The sequence below is a fragment of the Periplaneta americana genome, chromosome 6, assembly GCF_040183065.1.
Source record: "Periplaneta americana isolate PAMFEO1 chromosome 6, P.americana_PAMFEO1_priV1, whole genome shotgun sequence".
Classification (NCBI taxonomy): Eukaryota; Metazoa; Arthropoda; class Insecta; order Blattodea; family Blattidae; genus Periplaneta; species Periplaneta americana.
In genome coordinates, this window is record NC_091122.1 from 177,494,448 (window position 1) to 177,518,994 (window position 24,547).

The window sequence follows — 24,547 nt, forward strand, 5'->3', positions numbered from 1 at the left end:
TTCCCACGAAATGGCTTAGGTGTCTTTACCGTATGTTCTCTATACTGTGCCTCAAGTCTTACCAAGAGGGCTTAGAAGACTGACAACTTAAACCAAAAGCACGCGTGCTCATTTTCCATTTCTTGGAGTCTGAATTCAGTGGCGGAATGTTGGTAAGAAACGATGGTAGCGCTTATAGTGTTGGGTAAAAAAGTTTAGCAGCGGCTAACAGGGAAAAGGATAGGGATGAACCCCTCTGTTATATTTCTAAGCCCTCTTGAGTCGTATACATTTAGTTTGTTTCAGATTTATAACTTTTCGCTCAAAAACTTTGAAGAATTGCCATTATGTAAACATAAGTTTCTTATTGTCAGTCATAAAATTGTTGTTAAACTTCTTTTGTCATCAAATCTTGTTTTGTTCAGCAGCGTGTGCTTGATTTATCTTTCTAATTAACATACGGATTATTTATCTGTCTTGCGTGTTGCTGACAGTGTAATAGGACCATTACAATTATTATTATTGCCATTGAAGAAACAGTGAAGTGGCAGAAAATGCAGTACTTTTTCTCTGTCAATCATAAAATCCACTTTTATTTACCGGAATTTTAACTCTGATCTTCATAGCTCTAACCTTACGACTAACGGTACATTTTTTATCGCTTCATTCTTAGACACAACATTTAAGGGGAGATTAATTACTCTATACCGTAAACTTTAATTCGCTTATTTAATCACCCTTTATCTCAGAAACTATTGAAGCTATTGTACAGAACTTTTTACAGAATAAAAACACAAGATTTATAAGAAAATTGGCGTAGATTTATTAAAAAAAAAACACAAATTATAAACAAATTTAATTTTTTTAAGTAGTGTTGACTATATTTGTTAATCTCGCCACGGTGATCTAGTGGCTAGAGCGCTGGACTTATAATCCTGTGGACCCGGGTTCGACCCCCGGTGTACCCTCGATTTAAAACTTGTGCTTTGCAAATCCGTGGTCCAGGCAACAGAGGGATTTTCTCCGGGAGCTCCTGTTCCCCTGTGGCATCCCAACAAATATCCATAATCATCATCTCTTCTCGTCACGGATGTAGCGTAGACCAGCCTCCAATAGCGCACCCTGGGCAACGACTCTGTCGGTAAATTGGTCTACATAACTGGCTTCATATGGGTGAATGACGAAGAATCAAGTACCCGCCATTACTAAAAAAAATATTTGCATATCAAATATTTTTTCTGATCAAATTAACAGACCTACGTCACTTCATGGGCGTCCATTTCATCATTATATTGTTGTCAACATGTGTTTAAAATGTCATCCTTATATCAATTGAGGGCTCGGGCGTGAAACATGGCAACCGACATTTTGGTGAAAAATGAGATATGTAGGGTGTAATATGGCATCTTACATTCTGCGTCTAATGCAGCAGTTAGTTATCTAACATCTGAACAGATGGCAGAAGTATACAGATGTTACTTTCCTGGTAACTATACAAACTGTTCCATGTATAAATGTTTACCTACCTAATAACTTCAAGTCCACACCTGTGGAGTAACGGTTAGCGCGTCTGGCCGCGAAACCAGGTGGCCCGGGTTCGATTTCCGGTTGGGGTAAGTTACTTGGTTGAGGTTTTTTTCCGGGGTTTTCCCTCAACCCAATATGAGCGAATGCTGGGTAACTTTCGGTGGTGGACCCAGGACTCATTTCACCAGCATTATCACCTTCATCTCATTCAGACGCTAAATAACCTAGATGTTGACAAAGCGTCGTAAAATAATCTACTAAAAAATAACTTCAAAACACTAAAACGTCACTTACCATGTTTTACTCTCGAAGCTCTCAATTATGGTTATTGAGAAAATTGGATATTTGCATAAGAGATAACAAAATGAAATCAACAATATTTTAAAAATGCAAATAATTTTTGTTATAAGAAATTCAAACAATTTTTACAATTCCTGTTTCTTAGTAAATCTGCGTCAATTTGCTTAAAACGCTTGTATCTTTATTCTGTAAAAAAAAATCAGTACGGTTTTATCTTCAATAGTTCCTGAAATAATGGGGTCATGAAATAAACAAATTTAGTATTGGAGGTATAGGGAAGTTCTTCTTCTCCTTCTTTGTCTTCTTCTTCTTCTTCTTCCCTTCAAGTATTAGGTCAAATGGCCTGTTACGATCTCACAGTTGAATTTTCAATCCAGCGCTTCTTTGGACGACCGAGAGATCTGTTCCCGTTTGGACGATAGTGGAGCATGACTTTTGGGATTCTATCTCTATGCATGCGATGCAGATGATTTATCCAGTTGATCTGATAATGTTTTACGTGATTAATTACAGGTTCTAGTTGTAATTCTTCCATCACATCTTCATTGCGTTTGTGATCCCATTTCGTATATCCCGCTGTATATCTCATAAATTTCATTTCATTAGCCGTTATTCTGCTTTCGTCTTTCTTCCTCAATGTCCATGCCTCACTGCCGTAACAAAGTACAGGTCTCGCCAAGGTCTTGTAAAGACGAATTCTAGTATGCCTTTGTACTAGGGAAGGTTTCATAATGGTGTTAATTATTCCCATTATTTTGGTGTATTTAGAAATTTCCTTTGAAATGTCTACTTCATCGAAAAAAGATAAAGTGTATCCGAGATATGTAAAATAATTTATCCTTTCTAATATTTTTGAATCTAAACATAGAAGGCCATAATTTTAGTTTTTTCTTTATTGATTTTCATATCATATTTAATTCCAATTTTGTTAAAATTAAAAATTGGACGTTGTAATTCATCTTCTGAGGATGCCAAGGAAGTTAATCTCCCAAATCTCGTCTATGAATGAATGTAATAGCTTGACTATTTGCATCTAGAACGTGGCTAAATCCCACGTTTATTTCGCTCGTAAACAAAGCATAACTCCGTTATGATATAAAAAGAGAACTGGAAATAGCCTACAGATCATGACCACAAAGATGATTCAGCAGTACACAGTTCATTGTTCAGACACGACAGCCTCTGGCCAATGTGGATGTACCAAAGAGCAGGGAGGCGAATAAAAATTCATAAAACCGGTTTTATCAAGTCTCATAGTTAACAACTGGATGAGCTGCACTTCACAAACACAATCTTCTTTCATCTCCTTCTTCCTCTCTCTATCATTAACGGAAGCGCCTCTGAATTCAATGCCTTGAGCTTTTATTTCTGTTATTGAAATCAATATTATATGTAGAAGGAATTAAAATATGGGCCGAGTCTATGTAGGCAACAAGCTTCGCAAAACTGTTCACAAGTAGCATACATTTAGGCGCCCTTGTTTACTGCACATGCGCAATGCGTTGTATCTGGAACTTTGTAAAATTAGGTGGCCCAAAAACTTAGTAAAATTAAGTGGCCCAAAAACTTAATAAAATTAAGTGGCCCAAAAACTTAGTAAAATTAAGTGGCCCAAAAACTTAATAAAATTAGGTGGCCCAAAAACTTAGTAAAATTAAGTAGCCCAAAAACTTAATAAAATTAAGTGGCCTAAAAACTTAGTAAAATTAGGTGGCCCAAATACTTGATACAAATTAGGTGGCCTAAGAACTTAGTAAAATTAGGTGGCCCAAAAACTTGATAAAAATTAGGTAGCCTAAAAACTTAGTAAAATAGGTTGACCCAAAAACTTGATAAAAATTAGGTGGCCTAAAAACTTAGTAAAATTAAGTGGCCTAAAAACTTAGTAAAATTAGGTGGCCCAAAAACTTGATAAAAATTAGGTAGCCCAAAACTTGATAAAAATTAGATGGCCTAAAAACTTAGTAAAATTAGATGGCCCAAAAACTTAGTAAAATTAGGTGGTCCAAAAACTTAGTAAAATTAGGTGGCCCAAAAACTTAGTAAAATTAAGTGGCCCAAAAACTTAGTAAAATTAAGTGGCCCAAAAACTTAGTAAAATTAGGTGGTCCGAAACCTTAGTAAAATTAGGTGGTCCAAAAACTTAGTAAGATGTTCCAATAACGACTTCTTTTTTTTTTCTTGGTCGAGATTTTGTGATGTAGGCTAGAACCAGGAATTGATCTATCCTTTCAGTACATTTTTCACAAAATTCATTACTACCTAACCATGGCCAAAAGAAGGAAGACATATTTATGATTTCCTGCCTCAAATTAATTATTGTTATAATATTGAATTCCTGCCACCGAACTTTCCATAAAGAAATGTTCCATCTCAAGACGCCACAAAATGCTAAATTATAACATTAAAAGTGCTATAAAATGCTAAATTTGACTTTTTAAAATGCTCATTTTTAATTTTATGTTGTTAAAATCCACCATCTTTACTTGTTTATTATTTTCAAGAATTTAATCTGGAAATTCCAGGAAATGCACCTGTTAATACATACAGTGCCTATATTTTATCTTCCCCCTCTCACATATCGACGGCACAGTTCAAAAGCGAAACAACTCAAAATTAAAAGTTTTGGAAAAACCTGCATTTTAAAGCTTTATATTGCTTTGAAAAATCAAGGAATCGTTGAAATTACTCCAAATTCTGTTAATGATGTTTTATATATACTACTAGTTTCAAATTAGTGTGTGTTAATTGGATTTTTCACAAGAACTTGAAGGTTTAAAATTCTGGTTTCTGAAAACTTTAAATTCTGAGTTGCTTCCCTTTTAAACTGGGCCGTCGATATATGCAGCTACTCTATGCACTGTTGTGTCTTCTCTACATCAACGAGCGTTGAAAGATAAAATGTATGCACTGTACATGGCATTGAATTTCTGTCACCGAACTTTCCATAAAGAAATGTTTCATCAAAAAAAGAAAAAGCTACAATATGCAAAATTCCGACATCAAAAGAGTCATAAAATGTTAAATTGGTTTTTGAAGTGTTAATTTTTAACTTTAAATTGTCAAAATCCACCATATTTACTTTTTTTTTTTTCAAGACTTTTACCTGTAAATTCCAGAAAATTCACCTGTTAACACATACAGTGAATACATTTTATCTTCCTTCTCTCACATATGTGCAGCTGCTCTGTGCACTGTCGCGTCCTCTCTACATTCACGAGCGTTGAAAGATAAAATGTATGCACTGTACATGACATTGAATTTGTCACCGAACTCTCCATAAAGAAATGTTTCATAAAAAAACGCTACAAAATGCAAAATCGGGATATCAAAAGAGTAATAAAATGTTGAGTTTTAATTTTTAGTAAGTTGCCATCTCTAATCATAACTTCTTTGATTTGCAGCACATGTGTCTGACGCTCTTCAGAACGACTGTGCCAAGTGCAGCGACAAGCAGAGGGCAGGAGCCGAGAAGGTAATCAACTTCCTATACAACAAGAAGAAGCCCATGTGGGAGAGTCTGCAGAAGAAGTACGATCCAGAAAACACTTACGTCACCAAATACGCAGACAGACTCAAGGAGCTCCATGATTAGAAGCGCAGACTCGACATAGTGCATGCCGAAGGCATAAAGGAACATGTTCCTATTTCAAAAGCAAACCTGTGACATTATCTTCTTGCTTCAACTTGTAAACACAATGAGACTGTTGTTTGACATTTGATTTACGAAAGCATTGTAACGTTTAGCACAAATAAAGTTGTTACTTAAAATTCAGACAACTCTTGTAAATCGTGCACACAATAACGTCCTCCTCCAGTACCTCCTCTTCCTCCTCCTGCACCTCCTCTTCCTCCTCCTCATCATCATCGTCATCAATTCTCAGGGACTGGTCCTTTGAATAAACTAGTCCTCCTGTCATACAGGATGTAACTGAATGACCTTTTCAAATTTAGGAAGATGTAGAGCAATGTTCGTCAGCACTTGCTGAAACGGATATCGGGTAAGGAGTGTATCGGAACACGCATCATGGTGCAGAAGGGAGAGGGAGAAAGCTACCGTAACTAGTGCGGGCGATCAGTCCAAAATAGTCAGTAGCTGTAGACGAGGACGCTATTTTCCGCACCGTTAAACATTATCATGTCGTAGCTCCTATGATAGTTAATCAACCGCGTGTAATTTTTAGGATTCATAGCTAAATGTCTAAGGAAAGCATAGAAGAAAATTCGAATTGAAAATATTTTTTGGAAAGTGAAAAAAAATACTAACTTCGAATTGATCTATTAAAATAGATATTGACGCTTTAAAAAGTTGGTAAGCGACAAACTTTTTTATTATTCACTTTAGATGGGAGGTAAAAGCGAGAGAAATGTTTAGGAAGAATGAAAATTAGTTTTAAAAGTGGTGGCTATTCAAAATCTTTACTAGTTTCATTGTTACGGATAGTTAAACAAAGTAGTATTTTCGCCTGGCGGACTTCCGTATGCAGAGTGACTACACTTTTGCTTGATAGAACTGCAGATTCTCATAGAAATTATCGCGGTGATTTCAAATTTGTTTTCGAAATGTTTCCATTGCTTAAAATTTTTTAGTTAATCGTGAGTTTTGAATTTTAATAATAGTACATTATGCAACGGGCCTATAATGAAGGTAATTAAGAAGTGAGTATGGATATTTATGAAACGAGCGCAAGCGAGTTTCATAATTTTCATACGAGCTTCTTAATTGCCATTATAGGCGAGTTTCATACGACTTTTTATGCTCGACCATATTTCTAACTTATTATTAATTTTATTGTATCTGACCTGGAGCAATGTCCCGTATGTTGTGAGATGTGCGCAGACGCGAAGGTATTGATTTTTTTTTCCGAGGAACAGATGTCCACATTGACCTTGCTAGGCCATAAGAACCTACAGAGATAGCATTGTCATTAAATTAGACATTGAAAAACGAGATGACAAAATGAATTTATTTGAATATTATTTACAATTAACGCTAATTATTATAGTAACAGAACATAACCTTCTGCGACAGTATTGGATTTCCAGCCTCCGTGACTTTTCGCTAATTCTATTTCGATTGCATATCCGAGAATAATCGATACTTGCGGTTTTATAACGGTAGAAAGCTGACCTGTCATTGGCTGAACAGTTGTAACCTGAGTCGTCATTGGCTGAAAGACCTGACCTTTAATGAGTAGGTGTACTTTAATGATATGCATTAAAGGTCTGCTACCAGGTATATAATTACTACATTTCGGCATGGTCGAGCATAAAAATAGTTATATTACACAAATAATATTTATGCTGCTTAAACACTAGTATGATATACTTTGAAACTGAGAAAAATGAAAAGAATATCATAGTAGCCTTTACATTTATTATTGGTATTATTGTCACTAAGTTTGAAGTGGAATGGCTTTTGTGCTAGCGCAGGAAAATGAAATATAATAATAATAATAATAATAATATAATAATTTATTTCCCTTTTGTCATCAAGTCTGCTCTCAAAAAACCTGAAAGTTACAATTTATAAAACAGTTATATTACCGGTTGATCTGTATGGTTGTGAAACTTGCACTCTCACTTTGAGAGAGGAACAGAGGTTAAGGGTGTTTGAGAATAAGTTGTTCAGAAAAATATTTGAGGCTAAGAGGGAGAAAGTTACACAACGTAGAACTGCACACATTGAATTCCTCACCTAACATAATTAAGAACATTAAATCCAGAAGTTTGAGATGGACAGGGCATGTAGCACCTATGGGCGAATCCAGAAATGCATATAGAGTGTTAGTTGGAAGACCTGAGGGAAGAAGATCTTTGGGGAGTCCGATACGTAGATGGGAAGATAATATAAAAATGAATTTGAAGGAGGTGGGATATGATAGTAGAGACTGGATTAATCTTATAGGCTATTATTTTATATTATTTTAATGTACCGAAGTACATATGGATTAATCTTGCTCAGAATACAGACAGATGACGGGCTTATGTGGGGGCGGCAATGAACCTCCGGGTTCTTTAAAAGCCATTTGTAAGTTGTTGTAATGGTTTATTTAACCTGGCATAGATAAGACCATACGGCCTTCTCTAACACTCAACCAGGAATAAAACTGCGATACAAAAAACAACACAAATTTTCAAAGTACAGCACACACACATACAAAATTGAAGTAGATAATCATAATATAATGTAAACAATAAGTCAGTAGAAATCGGACATAATATATAGCACATAGAAAGAAAGGAAAATGCATAATAAAATGTGAACAGTAAGTCAAAATAAATGAGACATACAAAGTATAAAAATATGAGATTTATTTATTTATTTATTTATTTATTTATTTATTTATTTATTTATTTATTTATTTATTTATTTATTTATTTATTTATTTAGGATATTAACGTGCAAAACAACAGCACAAGGCCAATTACTGTTTAGCACAAGAAACAAAACAAATCAACAAATGATGATGAGAATGAATGATAGAAAATGGCAGTGAGATGAAATACAATCAATATAACAATATAATAATAATAATAATAATAATAATAATAATAATAATAATAATAATAATAATAATAATAATAATAATAATAAAATAGTGAAGTACAAAGCATATAATAAACACAATATTTTTAGGCACAACACAATAAGTAAAATTATGAGTATAAGTGGCTGAAGTTATCACATTATTGATATACCATTATCGGGAAATATGAAGAAAACAAAAATAGATAAAATAAAATAAATATTACTAGAATATAAAAAAAGTAGTGAGTACGTGGAAACATGCAATACAACACTTGTCATAACAGTAAGTTAGTTTAGCAACACGTCATAAGATAATTTCCTAACTTGGATTTGAAAGATTTTCAAGGTTCGGCAGCCCTTGACTTCAGGCGGCAGAGAGTTCCAGTGACGAGAGGTAGCAACAGTGAAAGATGAGGAATACAGAGATGATGTGTGAAGTGGAATTTCTAGCGTGTTACCGCGTTGTGATCGAGTATTAATATTATGATAGCGAGAGAGAGTATATCATCTTCCATTCACCATTCCTTTCAGTGCGTCCTTCAATACGCAGTTTATAAATTTATAAATTATCTTTCCTCCCTAATAAAAGATTAGGATCAAATATTGTATAATATAGTAAAATAAGTCGGGCTAATTTCATACAGATTTTGAAATGTATCAAAGGTTCAGTTTGAACATGTTTGAAACTGCGATTATGGAAGTACATGTTATGATCTTTAAGCAGCAATATCGAACAAAATTTAAAATTATCATTATCAGCTTCATAACGATATTAAAAGAAAAGACAATTTTTTTTGTTTGAAAGAACCTTTGATGTTATACTCGCTTAATTTTGTTATTGCTCTTGAATGAATGAAGATAGAATAATTTTTTTAATTTTCCTTCTACGAGAATAGTGCCAGCTTTATTTTTCTCTAAAGAAAAGCTGTGAATGTTTAGCAATCTAGCAGTAGTTAGTGTGTGAATGAGGGGGGCTATTATGATACACTTTTTTAGAGTTATTATGATACGCCATAAGGACTATTATGATACAATTTTTAGGGTTATTATGACACGCTACAAGAATTATTATGATACACTTTTTAGGGTTATTATGACACGCTACAAGAACTATTATGGTATACTTTTTAGGGCTATTTTGATATTATGTTTACTATGAAAGAAATGTACCAAGTTGATCAGTTTACAACGTAAAGTAATTTATTACCTCTTGAGGGGTATTTCATAATTTCCCAGTTCTTGAGAGATGTTGGAATTGACTTGTTGAAACCTACAATACAGTGTGAGATTAAAAATGAACATGCAGACTTATTTTTACTTATTTACCTGACAATTTTAGCTTAATAGTCATTCTCCTTACTGCTAAAATGTAACACAACTTTAGAAAATATATTCATCATTATTTAAAGCTTGATAATGAGTTTTGGAATAATATTCTGGGAAAATTCTACAGATAGTAGCAGTATATTTCAGATGATCGAGTAATACAGTCTGGTAAACTCTAATGTATCACTCATATTCTGTACAGCTTAGTCGTAATTTTGCAGCGGTGGACGTACATCTCCGTAAGTAACTTCATATTACTTTAACATTTAACAATTTTGCATTCAATATACAAAGTAAAATTAAAAACATTTTATATCTCGTTTGCATTCAATAATAGTAAAATTAAAACACATTACATCTCGTTTCAAACATTTCTATGCATCCTAACGTCCACCAAAAAACATTACGACGAAGTTATTGTCCATCTGTAATTACCACTGCTAGACATTTAATTACATATTTCAAAATATTTGATTCAGTAACGGATAGTACCTGTCAACATGTCACAGATGTAATTTTAACAAATATGTACAACTAATTCATTCAACACATGTTGTTCAACTGTTTTTAATTGAATTTCAAATATTTTATAATTATCGAGACATATCTATTGTACATAATACTTTGTAATTTTGGTTTTTCCACACTAGACGATGATTTACAAACACTTTGCACATATGCACTCTGACATGCTCCTAAAAAGCTCATTTGGGTTTCTAGTTTTTGTCATAATGGCACAATTCATGCATGTTGTAAATTATTGTCATCCAGATATTCTATAATGTGTTTTTGTTATGTTCAGATGAAACCTGATGATGCCGTAAGGTGAAAGCGCTCGTAATAAAATAAAATGAAATAAAATAAAATAAAATAAAATGATGAAATAAAATGATATGATATGATATGATATATGATGTGATGTGATATGATATGATATATGTGATGTGATGTGATATGATATATGATATGATATGATATGATATGATATGATATGATATGATATGATATGATATGATATGATATGATATGATGTATGATATGCCATATGATATGATATGATGTATGATATGATATATGATATGATGTATGATATGATATATGATATGATATATGATATGATATGATATGATATGATATGATATGATATATGATGTATGATATGATATATGATATGATATAATATGATATGATATAATATGATATGATATGATGTATGATATGATATATGATATGATATGATGTATGATATATGATATGATATGATATGATATTATGTATGATATATGATATGATGTATGATATGATATATGATATGATGTATGGTATATGATATGATATGATATGATATGATATGATATGATATGATATGATATGATATGATATGATGTATGATATGATATGATATGATGTATGATATGATGTATGATATGATATGATATGATATATGATATATGATATTTGATATGATATGTTATATGATATGATATGATATATGATGTGATGTTATATGATATGATATATGATGTGATGTGATATGATATGATATGATATGATATGATATGATATGATATGATATGAGATGATATGATATATGATATGATATGATATGATATGATATATGATGTGATGTGATGTTATGTGATGTGGTGTTATATGATATGATATGATATATGATATGATATGATATGATATGATATGATATGATATGATATGATATGATATGATATGATATGATATGATATATGATATGATATGATATGATATGATGTTATTTGATATGATATATGATGTGATGTGATATGATATGATATGAGATGATATGATATATGATATGATATGATATGATATGATATGATATATGATGTGATGTGATGTTATGTGATGTGGTGTTATATGATATGATATGATATATGATATGATATGATATGATATGATATGATATGATATGATATGATATGATATGATATGATATGATATGATATATGATATGATATGATATGATATGATGTTATTTGATATGATATATGATGTGATGTGATATGATATGATATGAGATGATATGATATATGATATGATATGATATATGATATGATATGATATGATATGATGTTATTTGATATGATATATGATGTGATGTGATATGATATATATGATATATGATGTGATATGATATGATATGATATGATATGATATGATATGATATGATATGATATGATATGATATGATATGATATGATATGATATGATATAAAATTTTATACTCAATGATATAAATCATTGTTTTAAGTGATAAGTATTGACTGAACAGTAACCTAATATAATTGGTTTGAACATTAAATCAATTTCTTGTCACAACACATTCCAATTAGAATTTTTCTCCAAAACTAACATTACTTATGAAACAGTGTCTGTATTATTTATCAGTTGTTACCAGAGTTACGTAAATTCGTTCTAGTGGAGTCCCTTTTCTAAGTTGTTGTCCTACATATTCGCCAAATAGCGATAAAAGCTGAGTGGAGATTGTCGGTGTTTCACCCAGTTCTTTCTAAAGGTGCATACAGCAATGACATGGCAGTCACATGTTTAAAGTGACGTTTACACAATTTGCACAAACGGTTTGCACATGTAATTGGCTCAAATTAGCTATATTATGGAGGCCTTCGATAATAATATACGTACTTTTCTTCATATTGCACTAAAGTATCTACACTCGTACCTGCTTATTAGCCAGTTTGTCTGGTAACCTTGGTAACTGCAATGCAAAGTCGTACATTCAGCTGTCTTTTAGAAACTTACGGGAGAAAGCAAACGTTTATACAAGCATTAGGACACATTAGCATGCGCACAAGTCAGTTACAGTCAATTCCTTGAGAGTTTAATAGTTATTTACGTTACAAAGATTGAAAGCAGGATTTTATGGATGAGTTGAGAGTTCGAAACGAATTCGTAAAACATTTTCAATTCTTGTAACGTAGGGGAGATTTGACTAATTTCGTGATACTAAGGTTTTGTGCAAAAATAAGGTTCAAATTAAAAAAAAAAGTGTTTTTAATGTATGCACATGTTTGGATTTCAGGATGTTTCATGTCAGCATTTTTACCTTAAATAAATTTATGCTCGACCATGCCGAAATATAATAATTATACACCTGGTAGCAGCCCTTTAATGGACCTCATTAAAGTACACCTATTCATTAAAGTTCAGGTGTTCCACCAATCAGAAAATACCATTGTAGCAATATGAAAGCGCAAGTATCGATTATTCTCCGAAAGACAACAATAAATCAATAAATCACCTATATTTGAAATAAAGTCACTTCTGTTACTATAATAATTAGCGTTAATTGTAAATAATATTCAAATAAATTCAATTTGTCATCTCGTTTTTCAATGTCAAGGTCAATGTCGACATCTGTTTCTCGGAAAAATCAATACTTTTGCGTCTGCGCACATCTCACAATTTACGAGGTATTGCACAAGGTCAGTTCCGCTCCTCAGTCAGATAAAAATAATATGAATACTTATGAATACCGGTAATTTCAAGTTAGAAATATGGTCGAGCATAAAAAGTCGTATGAAACTTGACTATAATGGTAATTAAGACGCTCGTGTGAAAATTATAAAACTCGCTTGCGCTCGTTTCATAAACATACTCGCGTCTTAATTACTATCATTATAGGCTCGTTGCATAATGCACTATTATACAATATATACAACCAAGCAATACATACAGGGTGATTCACGAAATTTTCCCGCGGTTTATGAAGATAATTCCTGAGGTTATTTGGATCAAAAAATATATATAAATTAATGGGATCACATTCATAATTACGGAGTTACAACACATTATCGACACGTCATAGTGAATGGAGCTCTAGACATGTTTGTTGACATAATTAGATTACTGCATCTGGAGGTGGATGAAAGACATCGGGTATCAGGTTAAGGTACAAACACGCGAAGAGTTGCTATAACGCATTTTGAATGCCGCGGCTACAATAAAGAACAAACGTGTGAAGCTGCGAAATGCTACAAGCGCGGTTCACACACGTGCGGACCGTCGTCTTGAGATTGAGGGAGGCATTTTCGAAAATGTGATTTAAATCCACACCTAATGAAAGAGACTGATACATAAACAATCATTTGTTTGTACTTTAATTATATTTTGCATTTTTGTTAGTGAAATCCTGAAATAATGTTTTTTTTTCTGCAGTTTTCAAATTATCCTCACTCTGTAATTATATGAATGTGATTCCATTAATTTATTCACATTTCTTGTTCCAAATAACCTCAGGAATCACCTTCATAAACCGGGGTAGAATTTCGTGAATCACTCTGTATAAACAATTAACACACTAGAAGGACTGGTATAATTTCGTCATAGTACAAGGATATATTCGTGATAGTCCTTAAATTTAAAATATTTAGGCATATTCAGTGAAATTTTTAATTTCTCATTCAGATTTATACCTACAACTCAAAGTTCTTTAGGTATTTTGAAAAATCTTGACATGTTTCATGAAACCACTGATCATAACTGACGCACAGAATCTATCTTTCACCATGCTTATCGTCATTGAAATTTCCTGAGCAAGATCGCAATAAATCATCAGGTTTATCATTCGGCTTTTCTTTAAGCACAATCTTCTTTGTTTGGCTATTAACCCTTGAATTGGCCATGTATCCTATAGGATACAACAGGTTAATAGGCTATATGCTACAATTTTAATAGAACAATAGAAAAAAAAATTGGTAGGAAAATTAAAATTTCACAATACTATAATATTGTACAACATATAAAAATATGGACATTGCGATAGTTGTTTTCTTTACGATCCGACAAGGTTTAATAAACTAGTGTGAGAAATGAAGCTTTGCCAAGTTAAGGGTTAAGATGATATATCGTTACTTACCTCTCTCAGCTCACTTTAGAGGCTGGAAATGTCATCCTCATTGACTGTTACTTTGGTCCCTTGTGGTTCTCGTCGAAATTGCCAAGAAAAAGACGAGCTTTATCAGTGCAGTTTTCATTTGTTTAAGACACAATCAAAATCATCTCTTTCATATAATTTATATTGTATTTCTTTCCACATTTGATTATCTGCCATCTACTAGAATTTTAGTTTTGTCCTCTAAGTGTGCATAAATTTGATCCGAATAAATTTAACATTGCAAATTCCTTTGCAGAACAGAAAGTTACATTTGTTGGGATCACATTTCTGCACATTTAAATGACAAAACTAATATTTTTCAATCATTTATTATCATAATACACTGCTATCTTAAATTGACCGAGCATATTGGAAAATAAATCAATATTTACTTATGGATTTTAAGGAACCCGCAGGTTCATTGCCGCCCTCACATAAGCCTCCATCGGTCCCTATTCTGAACAAGATTAGTCTAGTCTCTACCATCATTTCCCACTTCCCTCAAATCCATGTTAATATTATCCTCCCATCTACGTCTTGACCTTCCCAAAGGTCTTATTCCTTTCGGCCTCCCCACTAACATTCTATATGCATTTCTGGATTCGCCCATACGTGCTGCATGCCCTACCCATCTCAAACGTCTGGATTTAATGTTTCTAATTATGTCAGGTGAAGAATACAATGCGTGCAGTTCTGCGTTGTTAACTTTCTCCATTCTCCTGTAACTTCATCCCTCTTAGCCCCATATATTTTCTTATGTAACTTATTCTCAAACACACTTAACCTTTGTTCCTCTCTCAAAGTGAGAGTCCAAGTTTTACAACCATATAGAAGAAGCGGTAATAAGGTGGTTGCTCCTGTTATGGCCATGTTCCTGATATGCCCCCCCCCCCATTGTGAGTTAGTTAACAAAAAAATCCGCTAAGTTGCAGCAGCATCCAGTGAAAGGGCATCCTGGTATGTCACTTGATCGTTTTCCATCCAGTCAGGTTGATCAATATGGCGTCAGTTGCCTGTTTTGCGGTTTTCATGTGACCTCTTCTTATTTTTCTCTGGTAAGTCTCCTTTGTTTTATGCATGTTTTTCAAAGACTTGTTTCATGAAACCATAGTACTCCATTAAGTTTTTAATGTTCTGTTGATTGGTGTTGTTGTTGATGACGTATGTTTACGAGTTGTTTATAATCAAACGATTTTCGTGAAAGCTTACCTGCTCCTGATATGGCCATATCAAATGCATCATGGCCATATCAAGTTCATTTCACTATTATTTTTTCACCTGAAAAATGTACATACCTTATAGCTGGGATTACTGTTTTTTTTTTTAAGAAAAGCAACGTAATTTTGTTTATGGAAAACCCTGTTTTGACTACACTTTTGAATTATAAAAAGGATTATTAAGTGTCATGTTTATTCATTTTGCACCAAAATTATTTAATTTTAGCACAACTACGCTATCAAACTGAAAACAATCACGATTTGTAGGACATGGAACAAGGGTGGCCATATCATGTGCACATGTTCCTGATATGGCCACTAGTTAGACTTTGGAATTTGGGACTTTTTGGACAATTAAAACTACTTTTATGAGTAAAGAAAATTGTTTTAGGAAAGTCCATTAGACTGAGAACGAGTAAGAAAAGTGGTTTACATTTTTTTTCAAAATGGCAGCTAGAAAAATTCTCAAACTTTAGCATGGCCATATCAGGGACACCTACCTTATAATTTTTTTTTATAAATTCTAACTTCCAGCTTTTTTTTTAGAGCAGACTGGATGATAAAAGCTTCTCAACCGAATAATAACACACATTTCTCGTATTTATCCTTATTTTGAGGCAGGAACTAAGTCAATGGTTTTCAAAAAAATAATGCAATGAAATATTTAATATAAAACAATTCCTATTTGGAATAGGAATCAAAAACGAGCAAAATTATATTATATTTTTTGTTTTAAATATCTCTCAGAATAACCCCTGAAATTAATCCTATATATTTTAAATATGTACAATATACAGTGTGTATATATATATATATATATATATATATATATATATATATATATATATATATGGATGTCATTTGGAATACATTTTTCAGGAGAAGCAATTGAAAGTTTGAAATGCTTAGAGCTCAAAGCTTAACTGTGATTTTCCGATCATTACTGGACAATGACTATCAGTGTTAATGCCATATAACTCTCTATGTACATCCTATATGTATTAAGCTATGCATTGACAGTCTTGGTTCATTTTCGACAAGAAAGTGGCATTCATCATTCTTGCGGTGGAAACTTCATATACAACTTCAATAAGTTCAGTGAAATTCAAAATTCAATTTTAAAAAATTACATTTTGGCAAAATTTTCTTCTTATTATGTTAATTTTTACTTATAAAGGAAATATTTGTCCAATCAATTGCATACCTATTTATATTTATATGAATTTTATTTTTCAGAGAACATATATTTTTCTTGTTCTATTTTGACTGGTGTGTCCTGTTGTTTCTTTTTCACTTGAGCTTGATTTTCAGTTTGGCATAACTCATACTAAGTAGTGCTTCAAAATGGAAGTAGTTTTCTAGTAAGCAGGACGTTTATTTCATTTCCAGCTTCCCAATATGGCGTGATCCCTGCTCCATGTCCTTGTACAGAGCTTGAGACCAGATGGCGTGTCAGTTTCCCGAGCTCACCGCAATTTCCAAGTCAAGTATACACGGTTGTAATTTTACAGCCAAGGAAGTCTGCTACGAAAATTGGTTGTCTCAAAACGTCAGTATGATAAGAGAAATTATTCAGATATTAAACACGAAGAATGAAACTGACAGACATCTCATGTGAATGTACTTGTCATTATTATGGGATGTGCCTTATAACCCGCCCCTCCCTTCAAAACAAGGTTGAAATAATCTTTCACTCTCTCAGAAAGACAGGTTTATAGCAGAGATATGAAGAATGTTAGAACGAGAAGGTATAGTGCTGAAAAACTTTATTGCACCCAAGAACAACTCACAACCGGAACAAAACGGAAGTAAGACAGATCACACGGGCTATTTCATCTCAAATCGACCGAAAAATAGAGGAAATTGACCTTGCAATTTTTAAATACATTGAAACTTTTTCTGTCTGTAGACAACTGTGATACAATGCTTTGTGCAAACTTTGAGACATCAGAACTTCATAGTGTTTAAATTAAAAAAATATTTTAATTTTATCGTATTTTCATAAAATTAGCAACTTTAAACTGTTGTGGCTCCGAAACCCTTTCACCCAATGAACACAATCATGGTTTATTTAGATGATGAAAAGTTAAAGTTTATATTGACATGTATACAGTTTTTCTTACTTTTTATGGAAATGAAGAAATTTAGGTTTTTCTTAATTAAGACGTCTTTGCAAACGAAAAAATATTTTTAAAATATATGGTTATATTCCACATTGAAAGTACAAATAAACACATAATTTTTACTGGTGCAACATTGATAAAAAAGTATTGAAAAATCAAATAAAGAAAATAAATAGTAGTCTACGCGGGTGAGCTAACCAGCTGACTGTGAGGCGGGAGCTAGCCGAGGGAAGCAAGGCCAGGAGACATAAACACGTGATGTTTCGTCTAGTAGCGCATAGTTGGGCTAGCTTTATCACAGGTTTTCATAAACACAGGAGTAAAATGACGCCCAACCCTCGCTTATTTTCATCTCTCGGCCAGTGCGTGCGGTACTGCGCCGTTCAAGTCTAGGCGTGTGAAAATAATTTATTTAATACCCTCGAAACTTATTGCCGTACCACTAACCAAACAATGCCGAATCCCTCTTAATAATGCAAGGTTTTTTTCTCAATATTTTTTTACATTTTTACAAATGGGCAAAAAGCCTAAAAGTAAGTAAAATCAGATTATCTGTCCCTCTGTACAAAATAAAAATAAGGATTACTTCTTAACATAACCTACCAAATGTCAGCTTCAAAATGAGCTCCCGTTCAATGTTCTGCAGTAAATGGTTCCAGAGTTCTGAGCGCTGAAAGAGGCTTGTTTTTCTAAAATACGCTAAATTTGTCGCTCAACAATACGAAAACCGTTTGACTTTAGATAGTATATTTTTGAAAATGCACTCTCCTCAGCATCTTGTATAAATAGGGAAAAAATTAGAGTATAAAAAAATGCGAGGTTTTTTACTGATCGATTTTCTATGGAATAGCCCACACGGTCCTGTACACAGTGTTGTCAATTTTTTCAGTATATTTAAAACTGGTCGACTGTTATTTTTTATGGAATAGTTTGTATTACTCTTATCAGATGAACATAACAAAAAGATTAAATAACCAAAAATTAACACAAACTTCAAGTAGTACTTTAAATCCTTTATCTTGTATTCTGTTGAGTCTCTATGGCGTCCGAATTCTCTTAGGACTCCGCTGTTATCCGTTCCCCTCCCCACTTCCGGTATCCATTTTAAAAGTTGCTTTGTATGTGGTTAAATTTTTCTGTTCGTCCCGAGCTCCAAATTTCTTCTCTATACTACCACGTTCTACACCTTGGATAATCCACCTCTGTAACCATCAAATTGTTCATATATTTTTGTTTAAGTGTCCAAACTTCGGCTCCATACAATAAAATGCTTTTGATTGTTGTGTTATCTATACTAATAATAAATCTGTAGCCGAAATTTTTCTGGTAATTTTCGATTTTCCAAAAATAATTGGTCCTAACATATATAATTAACCGCCCTGAAACCGAAAATCGCTTTTTTGAAATTTTTGTTTGTCTGTCTGTCTGTCTGTCTGTCTCTCTATCTGGATGTTTGTTACCTTTTCACGTGATAATAGCGGAACCGAATTATATGAAAATTGGAATATAAATTAAGTTCGTTGTAACTAAGAATTTAGGCTATATGGCATTCAAAATATTTTATTTAAAAGAGGGGTTATAAGGGGGATTGAATTAAATCGAAATATCTCCCTTATTATTAATTTTCATTAAAAGTATTACATAACAAAAGTTTCTTTAAACATAATTTCCGATAAGTTTTATTCCTTGAAAAAATTTTGATAGGACTGATATTTAATGAGATAAATCAGTTTCAAAATTACAATAAAAATGCCATCTAAGGCGGTGTAATGAAATAAAAAAGCAAATGACTTCGTCTATAAGGAGCCTTGGACAACAACAATCGAAAGCTATGAAAGATAGCCTACAGAGAATGTTTCTGTGTTTGTATGAAGTAATTACTTACTTACTTACTTACAAATGGCTTTTAAGGAACCCGAAGGTTCATTGCCGCCCTCACATAAGCCCGCCAGCGGTCCCTATCCTGTGCAAGATTAATCCAGTCTCTATCATCATACCCAACCTCCCTCAAATCCATTTTAATATTATCCTCCCATCTACGTCTCGGCCTCCCTAAAGGTCTTTTTCCCTCCGGTCTCCCAACTAACATTCTATATGCATTTCTGGATTCGCCCATACGTGCTACATGCCCTGCCCATCTCAAACGTCTGGATTTAATGTTCCTAATTATGTCAGGTGAAGAATACAATGCGTGCAGTTCTGTGTTGTGTAACTTTCTCCATTCTTCTGTAACTTCATCCCGCTTAGCCCCAAATATTTTCCTAAGCACCTTATTCTCAAACACCCTGAACCTATGTTCCTCTCTCAGAGTAAGAGTCCAAGTTTCACAACCATACAGAACAACCGGTAATATAACTGTTTTATAAATTCTAACTTTCAGATTTTTGGACAGCAGACTGGATGATAAGAGCTTCTCAACCGAATAATAACACGCATTTGTATGAAGTAATATCGGAAGCTAAATTAACCGATTTGTATAATTAATTATTGATTCGCCATTGGAAAGTGTAGTTTCTCTAGATGGACATAATGCTATAATGTTATTACAGTAACTTCTGAGTGAATCGAGGACAGGTAAGATTAAAATAGCTTCTTATGCACAGAAAACTTGATAGGCATTCGTTTCCTGTATTTCCTAAAATAATTTTTATGACCAAATGAGTGTCTCTGGATCAAAATGATCGCATTTTAATTTTTTTAATACGATTTAAATTAAGTAACATAATAAACGATTTAACCTTCTATCAAACACGAATGTTCCCTGGATCGAAAGTCCTATTTTAATTATGTAATTACTTTATATTTATTTCTAACGGGTGCAGCGGAGCGCACGGGTACGGCTAGTATATTAATATTTTAATTTCTTTAATAATATGTCTAATCCACAAACGATTAGGGAAAACACGGACATTTTACTTGAAGCAAGTAAATCAATAGCTATGAAAGTAAATCTCGAAAAGACGAAGTATATGATTATGTCTCGTGACCGGAATATTGTACGAAATGGAAACACAAAAATTGGAGATTTATCCTTCGAAGAGGTGGGAAAATTCAAATATCTTGGAGCAACAGTAACAAATATAAATGACACTCGGGAGGAAATTAAATGCAGAATAAATATGGGAAATCCCTGTTATTATTCGGTTGAGAAACTTTTGTCATCTAGTCTGCTGTCAAAAAATCTGAACGTTAGAATTTATAAAACAGTTTTATTACCGGTTGTTCTGTTTGGTTGTGAAATTTGGACTCTCACTTTGAGAGAAGAACAGAGGTTAAGGGTGTTTGAGAATAAGGTGCTTAGGAAAATATTTGGGGCTAAGAGGGATGAAGTTACAGGAGAATGGAGAAAGTTACACAACGCAGAACTGCACGCATTGTATTCTTCACCTGACATAATTAGGAACATTAAATCCAGACGTTTGAGATGGGTAGGGCATATAGCACGTATGGGCGAATCCAGAAATGCATATAGAGTGTTAGTTGGGAGACCGGAAGGAAAAAGACCTTTGGGGAGGCCGAGACGTAGATGGGAGGATAATATTGAAATGTATTTGAGGGAGGTGGGGTATGATGGTAGAGACTGGATTAATCTTGCACAGGATAGGGACCGATGGCGGGCTTATGTGAGGGCGGCAATGAACCTCCGGGTTCCTTAAAAGCCGTTTGTAAGTAAGTAATAATATTTCTACTCCATAGGATTGGATCAAGCATACTAATTCTTCCTTTGTTTCAATGACTCTCCTTTCTATCTCCATATCAGATATACATTTCTTTGAATGACTGATCCCAGATATTGAAAACTCTGCACTGTTCTAATTTGTTTACAATTTATTCCCAGATCATCAGATTAATTACACAACAATCCATTAGCAAAATAGTCCTAATAAAGACATTATTGGTACACACCTGTGGAGTAACGGTTAGCGCGTCTGACTGCGAAACCAGGTGGCTCGGGTTCGAATCCCGGTCGGGGCAAGTTACCTGGTTGAGGCTTTTTCCGGCGTTTTCTCTCAACCCAATATGAGCAAATGCTGGGTGACTATCAGTGCTGGACCCCGGACTCATTTCACCGTCATTATCACCTTCATTTCATTCAAACGCTAAATAACCTGAAATGTTGATACAGCGTAGTAAAATAGCCTACTAAAAAAATTCATTATTGGAGGTTTGATTTTCCATAGTTGAATGTTGCTCACTTTGAAACATTTCGTGGCATTACGTGTGATAATTTGGTTATTGTAAAAGTTCCACAAACACCTCAGTCATTGAACATCACATCAAAGGAGTAAAAATTCGATTAACGACAGGGCAAGTTTCATCGTAGAAAAGAAGTTGTGGAACAGATTAATCTTGAAATAATACATTGTAACAGTGTCCCTTTTTAGGAAACAGAAAACGGATGTAAGTAAATTCTCATTTTTAAATAGAACTATAAATGATTGGAATGACCTACCTGCAGCGGTCTTTGAGGGCTGTCCTTCCTTAAGGAGATTCAAGAATAACTTAAAATGTTGTGTATAAAGTGCAAATTAAAATTAAGGTGACATTCAACATTTAATTTTTTTAAGGTGACATGTATTTATTTAGCTAGACGAGTTACTTCCTTGGTTTGAATTGTAAATTATTTAAAAATAGCGTGTAAGAGGGTCTTAGACTAGAAATGTTTAGTTTAAATGTAGTTCTGTTCATAAGTATGCATAAGGGTGTAATTATTTGTCTTATTTGAACTGTTGTATCAGTGAAGCGAGGTGAGTCAGTGAAGTTATGGTTTTACAGTGCAGTGAATAGTTCCGATCAGTGATAATTTATAGATTCAATGAAATGTGTTCTATAGCGTCAGTGAAATGTGTTATAGAGTGTCAGTGAAATGCGTCATAGTGCCACTACAGTGAGTGAGATGAGAGTAAAGTGAAAGACTATTGAAACTTATGTAGGGCCTATACATTAGGTTGTATTGTAAAATTAGGTTATTTTATGTTTTATTATTAATTGTAATTTTTGTGTTAAATTGTATTGTGTATTCTTATTGTATTGTGTATTGTAAATTTATTGTGTATTGTTTATATTGTGTACACCACTGCCACCGGGTGCTTGTCCACTTGCAGTGTAAATAAATACATACAACTGAAGAGACCGTTCAGGAGAAAAATAAATATGGCGATAATAACGGCAATGACAATGGAAACCGTACTCATCAGAGAAAATCTGCCCCGTTGTCTGTTGTGGATTACACATCGAGAATCGAACGCCTTTCCCTGTGGTCAGATGTTTTATCTTGGATCGCATGGAATGTTTTGTATACGAAAGATTTTATGTTTTATTTTTCATAAACACTATAATAATGAGACTTCGTGGAAATACGAAACAAGTAAAAGTCTTTCATGTAATTTCCTTTTAAAATAAGTGGAAGAGTCTGTTGCCAAGGTAAACAAGGATCCAGTGGCGGATAGGCAGACAAAAACTGGTCTCTAGCCTCTGACTCAGACAACTTGTCTTACTTATTGACCCTGACAAGTGCATTCATAATTGGTATAAATAACAGAATCCGTATTAATTAGTTCATTCTAGGTACTTGCTAATGAAATTTGTTATCTTAGATCATCATCATCATCATAATCATCATTATCAATTTACCATGGAACGAGGCCATATGACCAGTTCAGGCCTCAGTCATCTAGAAATCACTTCTGAGGACTGTCTAGATTTCTTCTGCCCTGAGGTCTGTATTTGAGAATCAACTGAGGAATTCTGTCTCTGTTCATTATTTAATTACATTATTTATTTATTTATTTATTTATTTATTTATTTATTTATTTATTTATTTATTTATTTATTTATTTATTAGATTGATGTATAATTTCGTAGCGTTTTTGTTCGTCATCACAACAAATACCTTACTATAATAATACCGGACAGCTACAGCAGTTTTGCGTGCGAACGACGATATTTCGCACTCACGCCAATGCTGCTAGTAGGCCTATACAGCTGTCCGGTATTATTATAGTAAGGTATTTGATCACAACACTGCGTTGCTAGGAGATTGTTTATCGTTTGTCACTTGTTATTTGTTACTTGAAGCATTGTGCTTGTAAGTACGCCTTGAATTTTGCGGATTTGAAGAAAGTTTGTGCTATTTGTGGGCTAAAGAAGATGGAGTGTCAAGAGAAAAAAGAACAACACTTCCGGCATATTCTTCTGTTTGAATTGAATGGAGGGGCAAAGGCAACACAGGCTGCTCGAAACATTTTTGTAGTGTACGGAGAGACTGACATCGGAGAAAGCACTGCAAGAAAATGGTTCTGTCATTTCAACATAAAACACTCCGTACAAAAGCTAGTGTACGTCCATAAGAGATGATATTATGCGTATAGTGGGGTAAAGAAGGCGTCGTGTACTACGAATTGCTCTCCAGAAAATTAAACCATGATTGCTAACATTTATTTGCAAAAACTCAGACGTCTTGCGGCCGCAATTGAAGAAAAGCGACCAGGAAGTCTGCGTCAAGTGCTGTTGCAACACGATAATGCAGCCCGCACTCCGCTAATATGACGAAGCAGCTATCCAGGAGCTTGGTTAGAAAGTGATTCCACATCCCGCATATTCTCCCGATCTTG

The 24,547-nt window shown here is 33.6% G+C and overlaps 1 protein-coding gene across 1 annotated transcript in view; it reads left to right on the plus strand.

The window, feature by feature from the left end:
* The window catches only part of LOC138702288 (uncharacterized), a 43,885-nt gene extending 38,299 nt beyond the window's left edge, over positions 1–5,586 (plus strand). Inside the window, exon 4 of the mRNA XM_069829871.1 lies at positions 5,211–5,586. Coding sequence (XP_069685972.1) covers positions 5,211–5,401 — 191 coding nt within the window. The 3' untranslated portion in view covers positions 5,402–5,586. The remainder of the gene's footprint in view (positions 1–5,210) is intronic.
* The last annotated feature ends 18,961 nt before the right edge of the window (positions 5,587–24,547 follow it).